The following is an 18,166-nucleotide window of genomic DNA, read 5'->3' as shown; positions in this document are numbered from 1 at the left end:
AATTAAAGCATCCTTTGGGCCTCACTATGTGGAGCACCAAACCAGATCACATCTCTGGTGGGCTGAGGAGGAAAGAGGAAGTGAGAAAGGGAGGAACAAGTGAGAAAAGGTGGAGGGGCATCAAGATGTAGGCTTGATCTGACTGCAAATGTTGCCTTGGAGCCTGATGGCATGTTTCATTAAATTCGTCATTGTTTTTGTTTCATTAATGTTTGCTGTGTGGGAATTGCTAATGATTTCAAAACAATGGCGGATGATCTATAATTATTCTCAGGGCTCGTTTCATTCTAGATTGGCACGCATTTTTAAAATTCCAAATTAACAAAATGTGCTTTTGTGTGAATAACTGATGGTGAGAAAATGTATAAGAGAGAATAGTAGGACGCTGTGGGTGCAAAAGACAAAGAGTTAGAAGAAGATATAGTGAGAGCAAGAAGTGGGAGGGAAGAGGAGAATTTTATGTGTGTCAGAGAATGGTTTAGCAACCTTGGCCTTCATAACTGAGATCGTTTGGTTACTAGGACTTGCTGCAAACTTTTTACAACCTAGATTTTATGTTTGAGGGCGCTCTAAGCTGTTGTTTGAAGGAGACTGTAGGCCTACTTTTTACCCAGATTATTTATAAGCATAGGATTAAATCACATATTCTTGCAACTGTCATTTGAGTGTTCAGTTAAAGTTGGCAAGAGTATATAGTATGAACAAAAGCTAAGACTCAGCTGGATTGAACAGCAGATCTGAGTCTGGGTAGTCCTCAAATGTGTTCCATTTTTCTTTGGCGTCTGGCACAATTCAAAAGCATTTTAATCTCCCATTTCTATACGTATTTTCTTCTCTGACATACATTGGGCCTGGAATGCAGTTCTGAAATGGGAAACCTTGTATAGCCAAATGATTAATGATGTTTGTCATATCGTGATCCCCTCTTGCTGTCTATATGGAGGTCTGACAGATTATGTGGCAGGGTGAGATAAATGATCCCCATTCTGGAAAGCCTGCGCATGGCTCATTTACTATCATTCTAATGATTAGTAGAATGAAATCCAAGGGTAGGACACTGTTTGCTCTTACAGCTAATGAATGATTTGTTGGGAAATGGTCCAAATGGAAGTGGGATTCCCTGGTTTTATATAGGAGTTTTATCTGAAATTACACAATAGTTTACAGCAGCATATATTCAGGTATTTGTGCCAGTTTGTATAAGCTCTTGCATCTTGTCAACAGTGCCTATACTAAAAATTTGGACCAATTAAAAAAGGCATGCATAAGATTTGAGATGCTCATTATCATTTGTCATATAACTTTGTTTTTGTTGGCTATATATTGTTTTCTTATAATGAATGACACATATTATTTTTGAAAATGAACTACAGTTATCGTTAGTTTTATTTATTTGTGTATCACTATATTTTGATGGTCCATTTGTTGAATTTACATTGCATTGCGTCTACAGTTACATTGCATCTACATGTCAGCTAGTTCTCATTGGATCATAAGGAGACTGTTAAGTTGGTGTTAGAATTAGTGTAATTTTGCATGTACAGTACTTACAAAGTATCTTATTGCCAGTTAAATGCCCGTTGAAGGAGCAAATCAACAGATATTAAGCAGACAGTCTCCTAATACTCAAATAGACCATCAAAATAAACTGTTATCTTTATTGGTTTATTAAATTTGTGATAAATTTGATATATTAAAATATTTTTGTACATTTTAGTGATATTCGCAAATACCAATATCTTTAATTTACATAAACTGTTTTTAATTACGCATTGAATATTTCATTAGCAAAGAATCTGATTATGAAAATGAATAATAGCTGAGTTTTTTGTTGCTGTTTTTTTGTTGTTGATTGTTTCATTTTTTACAAATGAACCCTTAAATTGTTTTTAATTTGCTGTTTTGAGAAACTTTGATAATTTGCTGCTAAATTTTGCTTATACGTATTGTCTTTTTTTTTATTTGACAGATTCAACAAAGAGGACTCCAGCACCTTGTATTTCAACGAAAAAAATGCATCAGACACTAACTCTGATATACCGGATATGAGCAAAAATGGGGACTCTGTCAGACACCATGACAAGCCAGCAGCTTTGACAGCCCAAGAGAAAATCCTTATTTGCATATGTGAAAGAACATTCTTTACTCTCAATAACAGACTTGCATAAGAATACAGCCTTGTTTCATTTTATTTTAAAACACCCCCTCCGTCCCCAGTCCCATCATGAAGAGTGTTCTCTTCCTTCCCGTTGTCCTGCTCTTATGCCCACCAGCACTGGTCAGAGGTGACTGCTGGCTTATCGAGGGGGATAAAGGTTATGTGTGGCTGGCCATCTGCAGCCAGAACCAGCCACCGTATGAGACAATCCCACAGCACATCAACAACACAGTGCATGACTTGCGGCTTAATGAGAACAAGATCAAAGCTATTTTTTTCACCTCCTTGAGTCGCTTCTCAAATCTGACAGACCTCAACCTCACTAAGAATGAGATCTCATACATTGAAGATGGTGCTTTTGCAAGCCAGGCAAATCTACTGATTCTGCACCTTGGATATAACAAGTTAACCAACCTGACTGAAGGCATGTTGCGAGGTCTGGGACGAATGCAGTGTCTTTTCCTCCAGCACAACCTTATAGAAGTTATTGCCACTAATGCGTTCTGGGAGTGCCCTAGTCTCAGTAACCTGGACCTGACATCAAACAAGCTTGCCAGACTGGACCCATCCACTTTCACTGTATTGGGCAGGCTCATGGGATGTGAACTTGCAGGAAACCCGTTTCACTGCGGCTGTGAGCTCTACAGCTTTCTAACATGGTTAGAAGTCTTCAACAATGTTACACACACCTATGATCGACTACAATGCGAGACCCCACGGGAGATGTTTGGCTATCCATTGCTGAGTCCTGTGGGTGGGCATGGACGGAGTGCTCGTCACATCCTGTCCTCAGTGTGCCGGGATGGTGTGCTAATTCCTGGAATGACATCTCTACCACCTGATCCCGATTCTTCGGGCATGGAGCCTGGCATGTTTGAGCCCATTGGACCATACCATCAGCCCACAACTTCCTCGTCGTCAGATAAACCGTTTAGTCCCAGCATCAAACTGCAACATGTGTCCCTTTCCGCTGCATCTCTTCTAATCCAGATTCCAAATCCATACAGCAAAATGTACATCTTGGTACAGTACAATCAGAGCTTTGTGTCAGATGTGATGAACTTAAAGAATAAAAAGGAAATGATCACCCTTAACAAGCTCAAACCAAACACCAACTACACCTTCTGTGTGGCGTCTATACGAAACTCCCAACGCTACAATCACACTTGTTTATATTTTTCTACACGAGCTCCAAACCCAGATGACTTGATGCCTCCACCATCTACGACTACCCACTACATAATGACCATTGTTGGCTGCTTATTTGGAATGCTCATTGTTCTTGGGTTTGTCTACTATTGCTTGCGAAGGCGTCGCCGTCAAGAAGAGAAAGAAAAATCCATCTGCGTGAAAAAGACTATTCTGGAAATGCGTTATGGACCAGAGGTTGCAGCAGCAGTTGCAAATGACCCCGCAGCTGTCCAGAAACTTCATGAGCAAAGCCACCATCAGCACCACCATGGCAAACTGCCCATGTCCTCCTCGTCCAGCTCTGCCATGCTTGGCCATGGTTCTGCCAACACAAGCTCCTCACGTCTATCCTCCATCCCTCAGGTAGAGAAGATGGCAACTGCCTTCTCAGAAGCCATGGGGTCTAAAGGCAACTATATGGACATTAGGACCTCTGTAGGAGGAGATGAAAGGGGAAGAGATGGGGCTGTGGTGCATGGTCTTCGGGAGGAAGACCTCAGGGGGGATGATGGAAGTGACCTGGGTGATGACTCAGATGATGATGGTCGAGGATCAGCATCTGAGATTTCAACTATTGCAATGGAAGTGGACAAGGTCAACCAGATTATTAACAACTGCATTGATGCCCTCAAGCTAGACTCTGTTACAGCATCTAGTGTTTCCACCACAGCAAGTGGTCCAACATCACCCCCACCTACCTCTAACTCCTCCCTGACGAAAGGACTGATTCCCATCTCTAGTAGCATGAGTGATACCTGCCAAGTCCTGCCCTCCCCAAAGATCCCTCCTCCACCCCCTCTTCCCTTCCCAGCTCCTCTGTCTGAGAGACCTGGAATCACAGGGGGCGGGTTTGTGTCACCGCCGTACCGGCCACCTCCCCCAGCTTCCGCAGTGAGACCTATTCAAAGACAGATGAGTGCTGATGCAGCTGTCATTGTTTCCTCTGCCAAGAGGCACTGCCGCCCTTCTAGTGGGAAAGCTCGTGTGTACAGCTTAGATGTTCCGGAACCCCACAGCCCTGATCCATGCCACTATACAGACAAGGGCAGTCCATTGGGATGTGGAGAACCCCTAGAGAGGCTCCCATTAGTAGGTAGTGGTGGAGGTGGTGGCTGTAGCATAGATGGTGGGACTGTAGATGGGATGGCCCTTCAGCAGCACCTGGAGGTGCACCCAGACTACCACTGTGCCGAGCATCGTCACTCAGTCCCTGCCCTTTACTACGAGGGCTCTCATGATTCCCCAGCCCAAAGGGTGTCCTTTCTTAAGCCGCTGTCACGCACCAAGAGAGACGCTGCTTCCTACTCTCAGCTCTCTCCACGTCACCACAATTACTCGGGCTACTCCTCAAGTCCAGAATACTCCACTGAGAGCACCTTGCGCATCTGGGAGCGCTTCCGACCCCACAGAAAAGGTCCACGTGAAGAGTCCTGTTATGTAACGGCGGGAAACGCCTTGCGAAAAAAGGTCCAGTTTGCCAAGGGGGAGGACTTGCATGACATCCTTGATTACTGGAAAGGTGTGTCAGCACAGCAAAAGCTGTAATCTATGACGCTGCGTGGATACACAGCGCAGGTCTCCTTCACTGCCTGATGAACCGGGAGAGCAACAGGTTATGGCTGCAGTGGTCAAAACAGAGCCAAGTGTGTCAGGGTTTGAGGACAAGTCTTTTAATCTGGTTTTGTACAGCGAGCCAGAAAGAGAGCAAAAGAGCCTGAGGATACACTGTATACATAGGATAACATACAGCGATTTTATTTGGAGCCATGACAATTGTCATACTCTCTGGGAAAAGATGCGCTTATCATTTGTCAATATTTGAAATAATTGTATTTTACTCTGCATTCATCTGTGTATTCATCATTCATATCAACGGCGAGACCTTTGTAACCTGAGCCCTCATTCAGCCTGAAAGAAAATCTTTGTTTATAACTCCCACTCAAATCATAGGCCATTACATCCATTTGTTAGGCAGGAATGTGAAAGATAAAATGGATAAAATGATGTGCTGATTTTCTACAAACCTGTCAAAAGCAGTTTCCCCCTTCCGTACAGCAGAGACTGTGCACAGGGCATCCAAATTTACATTTCAATAGCACTCCTCGTGAGAAATATAAAGGAATAGAGAAGGGAAAAAATAAAAAAATGAAACCGAAGAATCTCCCAGGGGAGCTCTGGAATAGTCAGTCGTGTTTGGCAGCTGCTTGCTGTGCTGAGCAGGATGACATAAATAGTGCAAGGGGTGCTACAGAAATACTGTAGATTTACCAGGCTGTGGAGAAAATGCAAAGATCTGTGATTTAAGATTAAAAAGACATAGCTTTGTGCATCTTTGATGCATTATTAATAGCATTTCCATATCAGAGGTTACCCTGTCACCTGTATCCCAGCACGAGCATGAAGTGGCTGTCGACAGCAGAGGTTTATGTATTCTGTTCCTCTGCCCTGAGGTCACTTTGTTTAGTCCATTAATTGGCTATTGAAAGCCTGTTGCTGACAGCTGAGACACTCAACGGCCAAACTGACCTAGACCCCGTTGTGGCACTTTTAAAACAACACTTTATATGACACCTTTCTCCAGTCTATTTGTTTATTTATTCAAGGGAATTATTATCCATGATGCTGACACCGAAATACAGACAAGCCAAGAGCAAGATTCAATTCAATTCAATTAAAAATAATTTATCGACCTTCAATGTTAATAGTAAAACTAAAGCACTTAATCTCAAATACAGATCTCAGAAGCCTTTTGATCTCAGAATACATGATTTATTGTAAAAATGACAAATATTATTAACCCCAACACCTTTGTCAGCCGTTATGTTATTAATGTCCAGTTAGATTAAACTAACTAATTATAAATGAACCAGGGCTATATCCTTTAGCATGCAAGGGTAAGCAGACAAGACCTCCAATTTGATTAAAAGAGATCACTCTCTCTTCTGCTCTCTCAGTCACCATGTTCAGCCTACAATTTCATGGACCAATAAACCAAAAAATTTGATTAGTGGCACTGTGGGGAAATATACATGTGTTTACAATGCAATCGCATACTCAAATGACAGAAGAGACACCCAACAGTCACAGCAAATGGTGTTAATTATAAATGAGGCCCAAATAAATACAGATCTTAAAAGAATAGTTCACCCAGTTTCTCACCTTTATGTCTTTTTAAAATGACATGGGTCACTTTCTTCTGTAGAACACCAAAATGACATTGTGAAATGTGTTTTCCATTTTCCTTTTCCGTACATATGAGATGAATGAGAACTGAAGCTTTCTAACTTAAAAATGACACAAATAGCCTGTTTTCCAAAGCTATTGTACGTCCTCAAAAGACTTGAGATATAGCATATGAATCATATAAACCCCCTTCATTATACTTTTATGCTTTTGCATCCTGTTTTGGAGCTTAAAAGCTGCAGTCCCCATTCATTATAATTTCATGGAAAATGGGAAATGTTTCAGACTTCACAATTCAGAATGAAAGAAAAACACGTCGTAACAACTTTTGAGTGAGAATGTGAGAACTTTCTGAAGGTAAACTATTCCTTTAACCCTGATTGGAGATCCTATTAGCTGCACTTTGCCAGGCACGTACTTTGACGGTACTATCAGCGAAACATGTCTGTGTATATCTGGTTGGAAAATCATGAATTATATTTTATCAAAAAGCGCTCGTGGTGTTCGCATTAACCGGCAAACCTGTTTATTCTGCATCAGGTGTTTTCGTGCCTTCAGTAAAAGGGTCCGTTATTTGTTAGTTCTTGATTTCAGTGCTGTTTGGTTCATATTGTGTAAATCACACCATATCCCTTACATAATAAGAGTTTTCATTGTAAATATGTGTTTATATACCATTCTTATCTTATTTCTTGATTAAGATTTTTCATTGTAAATATGGGATAGATATCTGCCAACATTGGACATACACTCAGGCACAATGCTTTTTTGGTACTCTCATTTTGGGGGCTAAGCTAAGGTACAGTATGACGAAAGGTGTTTTAAAGGATGCTTGCATCACACAAGGAGGAACAGCAGCAGCTATAACAGATGTGGATAATTAGGGAACTGTGTGTACATTGACAACACTACATGCAGATCTTTTAGAAAGAATGGACCCTAACATTCTTGGGCATCTGAAATGAACCCACAAAGGACTGCTACCGGAGGCTTACTGTGACATTTTCCTTTATGAACTTCATTTTAAAACCACTTGGACTGGCCATAAGGAACTAACCATGAATGCTCAATCAAAAATGACTGTTCATTTTTATAACAGTAAAATCGGATGCCCAGCTTTATATGGTTTTTATTGTGCCTCCCATCATTGACAAAGAAAAAAAAAAGACTTGCACTCCTGTACAAATGCTTATCAGCCATTTTCGCAATGAATTCATGGTTGAAGAACAAAAGACGGAAGTGATTTGGCATGGCATCTCTAAGATTCTTGTTTTACATATTAATTGAAAATATGAACTTGCTGTTTTTTTATTATTCTTCATGACGCTCTCTTGCTCAAGGTCGTTTTCCTTCATTATTCTTTCAACGTTTCCCAATTGTTCAGGACAAACAAGCAAATCAATTCCTTCAGTTTAAGATCTCCTTTATCACATTTTATATCTGATCTTTATTCAAATCCATGTTTTGTTTAGAGTAAATTCTTTAATTTAATGAACTTGGCCTTTATATCTTTGCTTGACAAATCATGGATAATTACCCAGTTCAGCCAAATTACATGTTTAAATACCCTTACAGAGCTAACAAACTAAAAGATTCCATTTATTTAGCACTGAATCGATCGCAGTTTTGAAAGTTTCGATTCTTGGAGTACTTTTTTGTGTGTGTGGAGTTAAAAAATGCATGTGTCATTATGCTAGTTCCCCTTTAATGTTTGATTTTGTTTTTAATTTGACATTCAAAAGTCCCTAAAGAAGTTTTTGTTGGCCTGGTCTCCTCAGTGTCTGGTGTTGCATAATTGAAGACGTTCAGTGTTGTACTTTAAAAGTCTTTTTTCACACTAATAGGCTTTCTGAAGGCCCTTTCACTAAAGTTGTGTTAAGGAAGTTGGTTTTGCTAAGAGTAGAAAATACTTTGACATTAATCATTGTCAGCTTTCAGCAATATTACACAAAGCGTAAAGTGGATTACTCTTCCACAGCAGTTTTTACTTCTTCTAAGCTCTTTAGCCTGCTTTTAGTGTTAGACACTATGGAAGGAGATTGGCTTGAGGAGAGCACAAGAGATATGCTTTAATGCTTTGAAGCGAGATTTTCATTCCAGCCTCATTTCTTTCTATGGCCTTGGAATTGCACGACAGTAACAAAGGTGAACATTTTGGAGGTAATTAACTAGCCCCGTCACATCATAAATCCCCATTTTACTTCTTTAGAAACCGTAAGGTTGCTTTGTGTCCAAAGTCTTTGCTTATTTGTATTTCAGTTCTCAGTTCTCTAATGAACACATTTAAAAGCAATTACTTCATTATAGAAGACCAGAATCCATATTAATAATTACTCAGGACCAAATAATGTTCGTCAAGCTTATTATTTCTCCTTTACGCCACTAAATCCTGTACAAACTAGGTTCAGTCAATGGGTTTTGCTGGCACTTTATGTCTTTGTAGGTCTTCCTCATTGGCTTTGGCCGTCTTTGTTCATACTCAAGCCTAGAGTAAATCACTGCGAGGGTCTCTGGAGTCAGGATAATTGTGCCTGTTTTATGAAGCTTTTAAGTCGTTTTCTCCCTCTTTGCGCAGCATTCTGCAGTGTTTCCCTCTGATATTCTCCACTTGTTTGTTCTTTTCTCCCAAATGTTCTGTGAATTCTTCTGGTTTGACGGTGGGGTGGAAAACATGAAGGATTGCGTGAAACACGCTGTAGGACAGATAAACACAAATGTTTAGAAGTAGTAGAGACAATAAAAGGGCCGGTTGCTGTGCTACTCTAACATGCAGCCCAGGGGCTTTCATAACCTAATTAAGGAATAAATCTTTATATTAAACTGTGATGGAGAGACAAAAGCTTGTGTGAGACTTTTTTTTCTTTGCAAGCTGCAAAGAAAGAAGTGCAGGCTAACTGTGAATGCACTCATCACGGTGGTTCGTAGTATAGCGGTGTGATGATGAAAAGCACATTAAACACTCAAGATCAGGAGGAGACTATAAATCAGGGCTGGAGAGGATACGCCGAGTGTGTAGGAGTACTTTAAAAGAAAAGAAAGGAATAGAGTAGAGAGATGAGTAGAGTACACAAGATGCATCAGCTTCATAATGACTGGAGCTTTGAATGAATAAACATGCGCAATCTTTAATGTTGAAGTCAAATAAATAATGATGCAAAGGCTAATGCGCGCATGATGAAACAACCTTCGACCATTAGATAGTTTCAACTCCTTTTGAAATCATAGGCCAATTAGACCAACATGTTTGTGTGCTGTTTATTAGTTCAGCTGAAAAGGATAGTTCACTCAAAATATCCATATTTATCTATGAATAGTTTTGTTCTGTTTTCCTTTTTTTATTTTATTCTGTTTCCAGAAAACAATTTTGTGTTTAATAGACATCTAATAGACATCTTAATGTTGACAGCTCGTTTTAGCCCAAACGACTATGTTTATTTATTTGTTAGACATCTTTTAAAAACAAAAAATGCTTGCTGTTTTTTTTTTTTTTTTTTTTTTTGATTGGTTTGGTGGACTTTATATGCTTTGGTTTTCTTTGCTTTTGATTTGTTTGTTTGTTCTCTCTTTTGCCTTGTATGGATTAGTGTGGCTTTTATGTTTCTGTTTTGTTTACTTTAGATATGTATGTTTGTTGCTTTTAAAGGTTCTGTTCAGTGCTTAATTTGTAGATAATAATTCTCGGAACAAAACTAGGGAATAAACGTTTCTGTGACCGACGTCCGCCACATAATTTCAGTTTTCCCGGCACATGTCGTCATTAAACGGTGATATTGTAAAAAAAAAAAAAAAAAGAACATAACATTTCTAAATGGTCATTAATTACTTTGTGTCAACGTTTAGATGTCTAGACATCTATTAAACACAAAATTGTTTGCTGGGAACAGAAAATGCAAACAACAGCAAAAAACTAAAGCAAGAAAAACAGAACAAAACTATTCATGGATAAATATTAATATTTTGGCTGAACTATCCTTTTCAGCTGAACTAACAAACAACACACAAACCTGTGGGTCTAATTGGCCTATGATGTCAAAAGGAGTTGAAACTATATAACGGTCAAAGGTTGTTTCATCATGCACGCATTAGCCTTTGCATCATTATTTAGCTTCTTAACATTCCCACATGTCTATTATTATTACGATCTGTGATTTTGGTGGACTTTATATGCTTTGGTTTTCTTTGCTTTTGATTAGTTTGTTTGTTCTCTTTTGCTTTGTATGGATTAGTGTAGCTTTTTTATTTATTTATTTATTTATTTGCTTTAGATATGTATGTTTGTTGCTTTGAAAGGTTCTGTTCAGTGCTTATTTGTAAATGAATAAGTCCCGAAACAAAACCAGGAAATAAAAGTTACCGTGACCAACATCCACCACACAATTTCAGGTTTCGACATAATGTCATTAAGCAAAAAAGAGCATTACATTTTTGAACAGACTTTATTTTGTGCCATATAATGATATAGGTCAGTGATGGATAATAAAATCGTGAAGCTCCAAACATAAATCATACAAACAATCACTATTCAGTTCACTTCACTGTTATGTGCCAAGTGAAAAACAACTAATTAAATCACTTACTCAGTCTAATCTTCAAAAAGAGCAGTTAACTCTTCCGTCATGCTTTCTGGCTGACTTGAGACCGATTTGCTCCTGTTTCCCGCTATCCTGATCCATTCGCACAGTTTCATTTTCAAGATCTCTTTTGGTCAGGCTCATTATCAGATTTACTTGTGATTTTAAAAAAATTTAAATATGCATGACTGCCTCTTTACCATTTTAAAAATACAAATATTTTTTTAGGTCGGCCTCTATGCCATTATTTATTTTCACTGCTCACTGAGCACGAAACAATCAACAACCAAAGAGAGTGATTGTAAACAAGAAAGACCATTGGCTGAAAATATTATTGAGGGCAGTGCTAAGTTAATTTGTAAATGGATAATTTTCGCAACAATACCAGGAAATAAATGTTATAGTGACCGACGTCCGCCACACAATTTCATAATACAATAAATGATCTAAAACTAAATAAATAATCAAATTTCTGAATGTTATGGGTCAACATGTAACATCAATATCCAGTTTAGTAAGACCATTGACATTAAGTTCACTATTATGTGCCAAGCGAAATGACTCACTCAGTCCAATCTTCAAGAAGAGCCCACATTTAGCTCTTCCATCATGTTTTCTGGCTGGCATGTCATGTGATCACTTTGCTTCTGTCTCCCGCTTTCCTGATCCAGGGTTGCAGTTTCATCTTCTCGAGATCTCTTTTGATCAGGCTCATTATCAGATTTACTTGTGGTTTTTTAAATAATAATATGCATGACTGAAAATATAAATATTATTTATGTTGGCCACTATGCCATTGTTTATTTTTTGCTGCTCATTGCGCATGAAACAATCACCATGACAAATGTTACTAATGTATTGACAAAACATATATAAAGTTTCAATAAAATAAAAAAAACATGTATTATAAGAAAACATAGTAAACACAGTAAATAGTACTAGTAGTAGTACAAAAAAGATTACATGTATATATGAGGGATTATTATATATGTATGTTTTTGTCACTAAAGTTCTAGTTGTAATTGTTATTATTATGTTTTCGCGATCAGTGGTTTTCACAAAAGCTTCATTTGCACTCATTCACATTCTCCCTCTCTCACACACAAACACACACATACATAGGTATTCACCACGCACAAGTTAATGCCAGATCCATTAAAATAAAAAATATAACGTAAAACACCATTATTTAACATTAAAATAAATACCAGAACGAAAAGCACCAATATCTAACATTTTCAGGATAAAGATCTGGTTCAAATTAAGCACTGGTTGTGTTTTGTTTTGGGAGGTTATGTTTTGTTTGTTTTTATTTTGCTTTGCTGATTTGTTTTGTTTGTCTGTGTTTATGTTTTTTTGGGGTCTTTTGTTTTCTTTTGTTTGTTTGTTCTGTTTTTGTTTTGTTTTTTGTTTAGTTCTGTCCATTTTAGAGCTATGGTCACTAGTGAAAAAGCTGATGCAGAATTGTCATTTTTGGATAAAATATCCTTTAACAGTTTTGCGCTCTCTATCACAAATCGTGGGAAATGCTTAATAGACACGTGGGAATGTCAAGAAGCTAACTAGGATTTTCCCAGCGACTCACACGAGGGAATCACACCAGTTAATCCTGGATACTGCTTCATCCCCCTCCATCACTCGCTTCTCAATTAACTTCAGACTCCATCAGCCTGATGTGGCCCTGTAATCTTCCGCTCATTCCCACCACAGTCTCACTCTCCGTCTGCAGGCCGACATGTCAAGATAAAGGCAGAATCACTCACACAGTCAGACAGCAGTTGAGAAAGTGTAATGAAACCATGTATTTTAAGATCCTCAAAGACTTTGTTTTGATGGCTGATGCAATAGCAGCGTTAGAAGCATATGTTTTTTTTGTTTTTTTTGTTTTTTGAATGTGCAAAAAAAGGGTTTACAAGGAGAAGTTTATTTATTTATTTATTTATTTATTTATATTTATTTTTATTATTATTATTTATGTTTAAGCATAGAGGGGCTTATTTTTTGTTTATTATTATTATTATTAATTTATTATTTTTAATAATCTATCTATCTATCTATCTATCTATCTATCTATCTATCTATCTATCTATCTATCTATCTATCTATCTATCTATCTATCTATCTATCTATCTATCTATCTATCTATCTATCTATCTATCTATCTATCTATCTATCTATCTATCAGCATTGAGGGGCTTGTTTATTTATTATTATTATTATTATTAATAATAATAATGTACTTAATTATTTTTGAATAGATACACATCTTAGTGGCTATAAATATAAGTAGATTCACTGAATGTGACTTTCACAGTCTGGCTTTGGCACATTGTAAAGCGGGTAGGAATCTGAGAGTAGGAGTTTGTGGGGGTGGTGTTCGGGTCTACTGTCGTTCATTCGATTATTTTTACAGTCAATTCCGACACTCTAATAATGTGTTTTGCTAAACCTAGGGGTTAAACGCACAAAAGGGTGACAAGGGCCTTTTGCTTTTCATTTTGTTTTAATCCTCCAGTATAATAATCCCCTTACATGATGGTGGCATGCAGTTGGCGGATCTGTCTGTGCGCTCTTGAGCATCTTAGAGCCTTCGCCTGTCCCAAAATGTGGCTCAGGAACTTTTATGACAATGATTATTCATTTGCATCTTCTTTTTGCTAGCCCTCATTTCACAAACATGATTTACTGCTCCAAACAAACAGGAGGTAAATAGAATGAAAAAATAGCTATATTTGTGAACTGCAAACTTTGTATAAAAAGAGATCAAATTTGTTTTTGTCACTGAAGTTCTAGTTGTAAGTGTTATTATTATGTTTTCGGGGTGGGTGGTTTTATGGATGATCTTGTATATCTTTGGTCTGAGTTAACAGAATGATCAACGTTTAAGCTGAGACCCTAGAAAGTGGCGACAAAGAAAAAACAGTGTTATGTTTGCATGATTTCTTGTATTTTTCAAAGAGATAAATTATATTGTTGTGTATATTGAGTGGATATATGTTGCAAACAAAGCAAAAATGATGAATCATTCTGAAGGATGATACTGAGGTTTATTATAACACCTCAAGAATGCTGAACTACTTCCATTGCTGTCACTGAAATACAATTTCAAATCAAGAAAATAAAAAACTGCCTGAAACAATGCCATGGGGAAGCTTTGTACTCTGCTTTACAATAGCCAATAGCAAAGAAAATGGATATGTCGGTCAGGCTTGTTTAGTGCCAAAATAAGAACTTTATCACTTATGGTTATTTCTATGCGATGAAAAAGAAAGTCAATTCATCCTCTGCAGAAGCTAGCGCTGCCTCCAGATCAATAATGGAGAGTATACGGCACATCCACTACATTAACCTTGCAGGTGTCCCGCCGTAGCCCCTCGCCTCGACTGGAAAAAAACATTCTGCTGTGCACGGCTGCTCATTGAATCAATGATAAGCAAACATTGGTGAACAAGCGTTTCGGAGAAGCCAGTGGGTGGACTAGTGTTCGGCGGTGAAAGAGAGGTACTTAGAGAGGGGATGGTCCGTCCGGGCTCTGGTCTCTGGAGGATGTCGTTTTCTATTTTGAAGAGGCCTGCATTGATTATTTAAGGCCGAGAAGCCACGACGGCATGTCTTAAGCCAAACTACAACACCAAGCTAATCGCGTATGAACTTCTGCCAGAGCCTCTTTAGCTCATTCTGTTCTTTGAGCACTATATATACACCAATAAAGACTGTCGAGTTACTCAGTCATGCAGTATTTTATTGATTGAGTGTAAGACGCTGAAGAGGAAAGAGAAATGTTTGATTGCTTTCCGCAAGTGGAAACCAAAGCTTTTCCATGGCAGCTCACAAAACGGCTCCAGCTGTGAGCTTTAAAATAGTTTGATATTGGATATTGTAAGAAGCTGGATTATCGGTTGCCAGATATGACGGAATTGTAAATGAATTTCAGCCATTTTAAAGAGCCTCATCAACACTTTTCTTCTGATCTGCTGTACAGTGTATTTGCCTCTCTTTTTGGAATGGAGAAGGACAAGAAGGACAAAATTTCTTTGATGTGAACGGGGAGGGGAAAATCCTCTGAAATGGTTTACTTACATTTATTTTGCTGGTAATTATAACCTACATCTTCTCCACCATGGATTCTGTACAAAAGATCTATTTCTATATTTGCAATAAATTTGTAATAAAAAAGGAGTTGCTTTTGTGTTGATTTGTTCAAGTGGCTGTTGTGGAAGATTGCCAGATATGCTTGAAAATGCACTGGTATTCTGTGACTGTCTCTGTGGTTTTGGTTTGGCCAGAGCTGTGAGTGTTGCTAAAATAAGCTTGTAAGTGACTTTTTACTTTAAAATCAGTGCGTGAATCAATGAAAAGCAGTGAGAACTGTCATACTTGCGGAGCATCTTGCAAAGCCAAACTTTTGCTTTGGCATAAATATTGCTTTACTCCACAGCATATTCTGGCCAAAGCTGCCTACATGAACAGGAGAAACGGAAACTTTTTAATGATTTAAGAGCTGCTTAATATAAAATTATTAGCTGTGTCTGTATATCTATCTATCTATCTGTCTATCTATCTATCTATCTATCTATCTGTCTGTCTGTCTGTCTGTCTGTCTGTCTGTCTGTCTGTCTATTTATACATCTATCTATCTTTCTACACTCTCAAAAATATAGGTACAAAGTCTTTCACAAGGGAAAAATCTTTCCAAAAGGTATATTTTTGTTGTTAACAGGTCCTTAAAGGATACGTATTACAGTTTTTCTCAGTCACTTTGGTGCATTTCTCACAACACTATTTACATTTGCACAACAGGTAATGTATTTCTCAAACAAAATTAGCACAAACTGCAAAACCTAGCTGATAACCTGCAAAAGCATGTCACTTGCTCAAAATGGAGAGCTCATTCCTCAAAGGCAAGTATTCATGTCAATGAAGTGTCAGTGGTGTCAATATGAAAAGTTGACACCATTGTTTTAGAACATGACAGTCAAATGGCTTCGTCGTGTTTTCATTATGACAGTTTACACTGTAATTTTTTTCCAATGCCTAAACAATCAGATTTTGGTGACACTTCCTGAAAATGCACAAGACAGCACTGCATACTATTTGCACAGCCCTTTGAAAACTTCAGTAAAGTTAGACATTACTGCATTTAGTGAGCTATCTGAGTAAAAGACACTGAACATGTATTTTTCACATTTTCACATTTTTGTATGTACTGACTCAAGTAATGAAATGGGGTCTGTTGGTTTTATATGGAATGACTATTCAGCATTCACAAGTTTATTTAATTTTGACTGACATGACATAAGCAATTGATAATGCTATAAATTGCAGAGAGTTGTATAAACAAGCAATTGATTCATGTCCAAAAGCATTTGCAATTTGTTGGAAGAAATGAGAAACTGCTACTATGATGACTAAATGTTTTGTTAAAATGCATTAACTGCTGTGCAGATGTAAATAGTGTTGTGAGAAATGCACAAAAGCCACTGAGAAAAAATGCAATACCTAAAAAGTACAAATGTGTACCTTACTGTAACTTATGGTACAAAAGTGAACCCTAAAGGTACTAATGTCCACCAGTATGGTACAGAAAGTGTACCTTTTGCAAAGGTTCCACCTCAGTGGATTTTGTACCATAATTTCTGAGAGTGTACCCACCCAGCAGGCACACAATGTCACAAGGCATTAATATTAGGCAGCAGTAGATTTAGGGTGTGCTGTCAGGTGACCAAAACTCAATGTCTAGCCAGCATCTAAGTACAATGTTATTTTGATGTCCAATAACGACGTCAATTAATGTTGACATATTCTGTTGAATTAAGGTTGTGTTGAAAAGTGACTGAAATCCAACGTGGAACATCTTAAACTAACGTCTTTTTGACATCAATTACTGACATTTAGTGGTCAGGTATGGCAACCAAAATCCAATGTCTGATAGACGTCATAGTGTTGATGTCCACAACATCAAGCTATAACATCATTAGACGTTGAAATTGGTTAATTTTAGGTTGTGTTAAAAAGAGACCAAAATCCAACACTGAGCTAAATCTTAAACTGATGTCAATTACTGACATAAATTCATCTGGTATGGCTAATGTCAATTCAACATCTTATCATTAGACGTTGATATTTGGTTAATTGTAGGTTGGACGTTAGACATTGACATCGGCCTGATATTAGGTTCTGACGTCAACCCAATTTTCATTTCCAAACAAAATCCCCAACATCCCCTTGACATTTTCATGTTGATATCCTGTGCCTGCTGGGTAGCTGTCCTTCATTTATAAAATCATATTCATGAAGGAATGACAGGGACAGTCCTTAGCTGACAATAGCAAATCTCTAAATAAGCCAGAGTTAGCCTTGAAGACTCCTTTCTCTAGTGTTTTAGGCCAATAACTTCCATTTTTCTTTTAAATCATTACAATCGTTAATGTCAAACACAATAAAACATTTTCCAGTGGTTTGAGATTCAAGGGTGTTTTTCATTTATTTATGCCTTCAATTTTCACTTTATGTAATTAAAAATATATTTTTTTTTATTTAATGTGATGTTTCAAACTTCTAAAATATCAATAAATGTCTGTCAGTGTAAAATCTAAAACATCAAAAGTTGTTAAAGCAGAGAGAAGAGTATATAATAAAGTTAACAAAAGCAAACAGAAAACAACCATAAAATGCAAAATGCAAAATACTGATGAGTAACAAATGAAACATTAATGGAGCAGATGCTACTAAAGAATTGTAAATTCAAATGCAATCTTTCTGGTTATCATTTGGATAAATACCAGGTGAATATAATATAAACACATAATATATTGATCTGGAAAGGATATTCATTTTTTTAAAAAATTCCCATTTTGATGAATATCTGCTCCAGTGATCAATATACACCGTTTTATTTCCTGGAGGCCGGTAAAAGCTTTTGCTTTTTTTAGTTGAAATTTCTAATTAGAAGTTTGTGAACTTGTTTGATCAAACCACACAAAATTCCATTTAGGAGTCCTCCATCTGTGTGTTTGCTCTAGTTTCATGCATGTGTTTCAGCAAAATTAACTGTTTATTAGCT

At 37.6% G+C, this 18,166-nt stretch overlaps 1 protein-coding gene across 2 annotated transcripts in view; it reads left to right on the top strand.

The window, feature by feature from the left end:
- The window catches only part of elfn2b (extracellular leucine-rich repeat and fibronectin type III domain containing 2b), a 169,820-nt gene extending 160,451 nt beyond the window's left edge, over positions 1 to 9,369 (top strand). For both annotated transcript variants that reach the window (XM_005164086.6, XM_068219140.2), the window contains one exon: positions 1,970 to 9,369. In XM_005164086.6, the coding sequence (XP_005164143.1) occupies positions 2,225 to 4,894 (2,670 nt within the window). In that variant the 5' untranslated portion in view covers positions 1,970 to 2,224 and the 3' untranslated portion in view covers positions 4,895 to 9,369. The remainder of the gene's footprint in view (positions 1 to 1,969) is intronic.
- Positions 9,370 to 18,166: the final 8,797 nt, after the last annotated feature.

This window comes from Danio rerio, chromosome 3, assembly GCF_049306965.1.
Source record: "Danio rerio strain Tuebingen ecotype United States chromosome 3, GRCz12tu, whole genome shotgun sequence".
Taxonomy (NCBI): domain Eukaryota; kingdom Metazoa; phylum Chordata; class Actinopteri; order Cypriniformes; family Danionidae; genus Danio; species Danio rerio.
Note: the sequence above shows the minus strand (reverse complement) of the source record. Positions and strands in the feature narration are given on the sequence as shown.